The sequence below is a fragment of the Sinocyclocheilus rhinocerous genome, unplaced genomic scaffold (genome assembly GCF_001515625.1).
Source record: "Sinocyclocheilus rhinocerous isolate Xijiao unplaced genomic scaffold, SAMN03320098_v1.1 scaffold12, whole genome shotgun sequence".
NCBI classification, from domain to species: domain Eukaryota; kingdom Metazoa; phylum Chordata; class Actinopteri; order Cypriniformes; family Cyprinidae; genus Sinocyclocheilus; species Sinocyclocheilus rhinocerous.
The window spans coordinates 452,308-459,208 of record NW_015626394.1 but is presented as its reverse complement, the minus strand read 5'-3'; the positions used below and the strand labels follow the sequence as shown (position 1 = coordinate 459,208).

At 37.5% G+C, this 6,901-nt stretch overlaps 1 protein-coding gene across 1 annotated transcript in view; it reads left to right on the top strand.

The window, feature by feature from the left end:
• The window catches only part of LOC107714393 (voltage-dependent L-type calcium channel subunit beta-4-like), a 36,495-nt gene that overhangs the window by 20,539 nt on the left and 9,055 nt on the right, over window positions 1-6,901 (top strand). Inside the window, exons 3-5 of the mRNA XM_016520230.1 lie at window positions 5,492-5,608; window positions 5,781-5,903; window positions 6,000-6,127. Coding sequence (XP_016375716.1) covers window positions 5,492-5,608; window positions 5,781-5,903; window positions 6,000-6,127 — 368 coding nt within the window. The remainder of the gene's footprint in view (window positions 1-5,491; window positions 5,609-5,780; window positions 5,904-5,999; window positions 6,128-6,901) is intronic.

Below are 6,901 nucleotides of genomic sequence, written 5' to 3'. Positions count from 1 at the left end.
GGGAACGGACCATTAAAATCTTCAAAAACATTCTTCAGGAGTTCATTATTGCTTCATCACCGCTCGGACACATACATACAGCTGAACAAACATCATTTTTCATCCCCGGAGGTCAAAGGTTGACGTCGGAATTTCACATTTGCCGGTTTTCACATCTGGACAGGTCACGGGGTCAACACAACGTGGGTGGTCGCCATGTGGTTGGTGCGTGGGGGAGGGGGAAAGGTCACAAAGGTCAAAGCCATCAATCAAGTTGACATATGGTGGCGGGTATCACTACTCAAAAGGTTTAGTATGTTCAGAATTAAGTATTTTGGTTTCTAATGAATAACTCCAAAATGATTAAGAATTCACTTGTGTCCTTTTGGAAGTAGAAAGAGCTCATCAAGAGCTTTCATTTGATATATATATCTCCATTTCACCCAAAATGTCACTTACGCCCTTCTGGTTCTCACCCCTCGATATGTAAAAAAAATTATAACCATTTAACAGTTGAACCATTCATTGCTTGAAAATGAAATATTTGACCTCAGTTTGAAGTATGCTGGCAGCCTGTGAAAGAGGAACTGTGCTATCATCTGCTGGGGAAATGTTCCTGTCCTGCACCCTGCCATCTCTCTCCATCCAACCATCAGTATCGCTGAGTCGGCAGCATAGAGGAAGCAAACCAGCTGGCCACGGGGTGTAATGTGTTCCAAAGTGAAGTGATTGCCTGACTGCAGATTCTGTAAATGCCCAAAATCATTTGGATACCAACATGGTATCCAAATGGGACCCGAAACAATTTGTATACCAACATTCTTCTACAGGTTTGGAATGACATAACGACATTACAGGGAGTAAATAGTGACATAATTTTTCTTTTTGAGTGAATTATCCTTTAGAAGCTTTACTTTTTGCTATATTAACTGCATGTTTATATGATCAGTTGCATTATATTTGCATTTAGCATTGTTGTTTTTTTTAGATCAGACCCTCGTGACCCACCAGTTGAGATCCACTGAACTAGATAATACAGCAACACATGCATATGTTATGATGGGCCATAATATATGAGTGTTTGTTGACTCATAAAAGTCATTGTGCATCAGCTCAGTTTAAAGATTCAGACTGTTTGTGTTGCAGTATTAAACCGAATAGTTTGACGCTCCAGTGGTCCTAATGAGTGCTGGAGAATGAGAAGATGGAAAGAGGTGCAGCGAGGATGAATCACAGGGGCTTTGATGTCATCAAGAGCAGATGCAGCTCCTGTCACATGACTCGCATCAGTGCACATTGCCTTATGTAACACTGGTCACATGACTTTCCTGGCCATGGAGGTCTATGATCTAGTGTGATGGCCAGTAGTGAGGGCATTGTGCTGGCCAGGGTTGTGAGCTTAAAAACTGAAGTGTCTAATGATGTCTAGTCATCAAGTGAACAGAGATGGAGATCTAGAGATACTGATGGCTATGCTAGTCCACTAGGTAGACCAGAACCAATTCTGAGCTGGTCTAAACTGGCCTTTTAGCATTACAGCAATTGCTTCATCCTTAGTTGCTAAGTTACTTTAAAAAAGAATAACACATTTTGTGCACCTTTCATCCACTTCCTTCATCTCCCACAGTGCTAGAGACATCTATCATGGCAAAAGTGACCGTGAATTTGCAGAAGTGATGATATCATACAGTTAGACTAGACACAATGAATATCTCTCTGTACCTTTGAGGAGATACCAGGAATAGAATCAGATTCTCTATGATGAGGCATCTCTGTGTGTGTGCTTGTGTGTTGGCATCTGGGTTTCACTGAACTGCCGTGTCTCTAGTCTTTGTTCTTCCTTCAGCCCTTTATCTTTCTTTGGGTCCCTTGTTTAAGGTTCTTTGAATTTTTGCCAGTATAGCAGATGAATTGTCTTCTTTAACACACACTTCTTAAAGTTTTGTGTGCTTAAGTGCGTAATTTCTGTGCTAGCAGCACAAAATGGAATTGCAATCTGTTCAGAGGTTTGGAATTGCAATCTGTTCAACCTACATGTCTTCTGCAAGACAGGACCAGATCATAGACAGTTTAAGGAAGAGGAGATAGACCACTCATAAAAAAATAAACACCTCCATATGGTGGCTGTAGGATTGAACGTAAACCTGAACCTTTTATGAGAGAGATTTAGCTATATATATATATATATTAGTATAATATATTTCAAATAAATGCTTTTCCTTTTGAACTTTCTATTTATCAAAGAATCCTGAAAAAAAATGTATCACTGTTTCTACAAAAATATCAAGCAGCACAACTGTTCTCAACATTAATAAGAATCACCAAACCAGCCTATGAATGATTTTAAAGGATAATGTGACACTGAAGACTACTAAAAATTCAGCTTTGCCATCAATTCTTAAAATATAGTAAAATAGAAAAGATTTATTTTAAATTTTAATAATATTTCACAGTGTTACTGATTTTACAGTTTTAATCAAATAAATGTGGCCTTGGTGAGGATAAGAGACTTCTTTCAAAACATTTTTTAAAAATCTTACGGACCCCAAGCTTTTGAAAGGTAGTGTATACATGATTTATTTGAGATATATTATTGAAATGTGCAGGTAATTTTAACAAACAGTATTGAAGATATCTGTTTTGCTTCATGCCAAAGTCAAGTAATGTACTGTTTTTGCTGAGGAATGAATCAAAATGATTTTCTATGACAAGTAATTAACCCGCATATTCTGTAGATTTTAACATTCCTTTAATGGCATGTACAGTAAAAAAAAAAAAAAAAGGTCTGTATAAAATGCTGTATGACTGTATTGCATTGATAAAGAGAATTCTAGTAGATTATAAGATTAGTTGATATGTTCTTATGCGGCACAACTACAGGGTTAATGAACCTTCAAGGTGACTGTTAGCTTTGAGCACAATTTTGATTAGCAGATCAAAGCACATGTTGCTCTTATGTTCATCTTACGTTCAACGGCAGCCATATCACCCTGTAACGGCAGCCATATCACCCTGTAGCCCAAGACTGGTTACCCACTGAAGCTAAGCAGGGCTGAGCCTGGTCAGTACCTGGATGGGAGACCTCCTGGGAAAACTAGGTTGCTGCTGGAAGAGGTGTTAGTGAGGCCAGCAGGGGGTGCTCACCCTGTGGTCTGTGTGGGTCCTAACGCCCCAGTATAGTGACGGGGACACTATACTGTCAACAAGCACCGTCCTTCGGATGAGACGTTAAACCGAGGTCCTGACTCTCTGTGGTCATTAAAAATCCCAGGATGTCCTTCGAAAAGAGTAGAGGTGTGACCTCGGCATCCTGGCCAAATTTGCCCATTGGCCTCTGATCATCATGGCCTCCTAACAATCCCCATATCTGCTGATTGGCTTCATCACTCTGTCTCCTCTCCACCAATAAGCTGGTGTGTGGTGGGCGTTCTGGCGCACTATGGCTGCCGTCGCATCATCCAGGTGGATGCTGCACACTGGTGGTGGACGAGGAGATACCCCCTGACAATGTAAAGCGCTTTGAGTGCCTAGAAAAGCGCTATATAAATGTAATGAATTATTATTATTATTGCGTCTCTTGCTCTCAATAAAGTACCATTCTGGTTTTAGACCATCTCCTCCATATCTCATCTCACCCCATCCATTTGCCAGTAGTTCCCTGCTATTCAGAGAAAATAAAAGACTATTTATGTCGTATATCTTTAGCTTTGATGTAGTAATTCTCTATTAATTGTTTTGGAGAAATAAAAATAGACAGAATTGAGAGACAGTTGTTGACTTATACTGTAGATTAATATGGTTATCATAGCTCATAGCAAGATTATTTTTTCTTGGAAGAATTTAATGAGAAATGTTTTAGTTTTAGTATTTAATGAGAAATGTTTTAGTTTTAGTATTTAAATCTTTTGCAGACTTGCATATTTTTTGTAAATCTGAGGGCATTTAGTAATATTTTTGATATTACTAGGATTTTTTTTTTCTCAGGGGAAACCGAGAAGCATATGCTTGAAGTCTCAAATTGCTCTCCATTTAATCTCATTGCTGTCTAGGTGAAGAAATTGATATTTTAAAGAGATCTCTTTGGGGTTTGTCTTTCCTATGGGACTTTTGATCCATTCGCCCTCTCTCTTTTTCATCCCCTATAATATATTTGACCAAGACATCCATTTTTCTGACTCTGAGGCTGTCAGCTTCAGTCATTTTGTCTTTGATCTGTTTCTGTTTCCTTCAATGCTTCCATCAGTCTGTGCATCAACACCTGCACATGTTCAGTCGGCTGCATTTCTCAGCTTTACAAACACTGTGAAGTCAGCATTAGACCTGTTTACTGCACTCTTACCGGACTGGGTTTCATTGATAAGTGTCACATCTGGCTTGTCGCCTGTTTGTGATAATGTATGAAGTGTCTAACAGGAATTTAACTCTGTATTCATAGTTTCAGGTTCCTCAGAATGCAAGCTGGGAAGTGTGCTTCTTCATTGCCTTGACATTTATGTTATGGTGGAATTTCTAGTATTTTACCTGTATCATTTATGGTGGACTGTATGGGGACTGTAAGTTTTTGGAAGACGTCTCTTATGCTCACCAAGGCAACATTTATTTGATTAAAAATACAGTAAAAAGTATTGTGTTAATAATTTATTCCTGTAGTGGCTGAATGGCTGAATGTCACATTAAAAAATTCTAATATGCTGATTTGGCACTCAAGAAACATTTCTTATTATTGAAAACAGTTCAAAAGAATATTTATTTGAAATATAAATCTTTTGTGACATTATTCTTCTACTGTCACTTTTGATCAATTTAATGTGTCCTTGCTGAATAAAAGTATTAATTTCTTTTATTAAAAAAAACTTACTGACCCTAAACTTTTGAACAGTGTATAATTAAAGCACTAAATGTAATAATCAGAAATTGTCTTTTTATTCTGTGATTGAAGAAATATAGCAGTGATACACATCTAAATGTCCTTTTATCTTACCCTACGTTTAATCTCCCAAACCCAAAAATACATTCATGTTTACCACATTCTCCTTGATAATGTGTCATTTCACTATGACTGCTGCTCCTATTTTAAGGCTTTCTGTGCCATGTTAAAGACTTTATAAACCTTCATCTTCATCTTTGTGTGTTTAATATAGCGTAGCTATTACAGGGTTTACATAAAAAAAATGTCAAACCTTTAACATGAAAGATTATTAAAAGTATCAGCTTCTGCTTGATGCACTGCAATTAATATTTAACACAAAACATTTTAATGCACTCTAAACCCATTTACGTAAAATAATAAAATTACTATGCGTAATACTAATTTGTGTCATTATGGACAAGCAGAAGTAAAGGTTATTCCTCCCACACATTCTTTGTGTGGTGTAGCACACATCCACTGTAAATCATACATCAATCTAGATATATTTTAGAATTCTTGGGATTGTTTTACATAATGAGACTATTTAAAGGTGCCTTTGTGTAAATGGCAATAAATTGATAGGTGTTCACAATGTGTGTGCAGGGTTCTGCCGATTCCTACACCAGCAGACCGTCTGACTCAGATGTCTCTCTGGATGAGGAGCAGGGCGGCCGGCAGGAGAAAGAACAGCAAGCCACCATTCAGCTGGAGAGGGCAAAGGTCAGACTGTCTTAGCCAGAGCTACCTGTACTGTACCTATGCCATTTCTTAATTTTTAAAATAGCAAATTGTAGAAACTATTTTAGAGGTATTTAGTTTCTATTATCAAGTTGCTCAAGCACAAATGGTAATTAAAACTACACTGATTTACTATTCATCAATATGTGCTCAGGCCAAAGCAGTGGCCTTTGCCGTGAAGACAAACGTCAGCTACTGTGGTGCCCTGGATGAGGATGTTCCTGTTGCTGGCACTGCCATTTCCTTTGATGCTAAAGACTTCCTTCACATCAAGGAGGTGAAGAGGGCATTTATTTAATGAGAGCCTGTCTAGCTGTATCCATTTATAAATGGACTTTAAACAAATTCCTTTGTCCTCTGTGTATTTCCACAGAAGTACAACAATGACTGGTGGATTGGGCGACTGGTGAAGGAAGGTTGTGATATCGGTTTCATCCCCAGTCCCTTAAAACTAGAGAACATTCGCTTACAGCAGGAGCAAAAAAGGGGCCGCTTCCATGGGTAAGAGGAGAATATATGAGGAATGAGTGAACACTGAGCCTTAAACAGTTTTGAATGCTACTGTTCAAATTTCAAAAACCAAATTTCAAGATGATTACAAATGCCCTTGTACCTCATTGTTCGTTGTAGCATTGTTCTATTTAGAACACAGGACGGGTGTTTATTCATGGGACAACTAATTTTGGAATTGGTGCTATGTCCTTTTATATACCGAGCATGATCAGTCATAGTTGTAGGTGTTTATTGAAAGAAATGACACACGAATGCTTTGAATGAGATACTGCATCAGTGATCAGCAGTGTTGAGTCACGCAGTAGTCATACCTCACCACTCTCTCAGATAAAATGTTTGGATTTGAAGGACAAAGGCATTTGCACTTTTCTGTTCTTTCCTTAACAAAGGAAAAACATAGAATGTCTAAAATAGTGATCCAAATACATCATTCAAGACATTTACATATTATTTACCTTAAATACAATAACAAAGATGAATAGAGTGTTGACATTATAGCATATTCTAGGCTGTCCAAATGTTTACACAAAATTACATAAAAAATGCCCAACTTGATCTGACTGCCACAATATTTCATACACAATTAATTTAAAAACATTAAATACAAATGATTTATTTCTGAGAACATAACTGGATTCCAATTAGACATGCAATGTGATGAGCTCATATTTTTGTTTTGAAAACTATTAAAAAAAAAATAGTAGGCAGTATATATATATATATATACAGTGGGTACGGAAAGTATTCAGACCCCCTTAAATT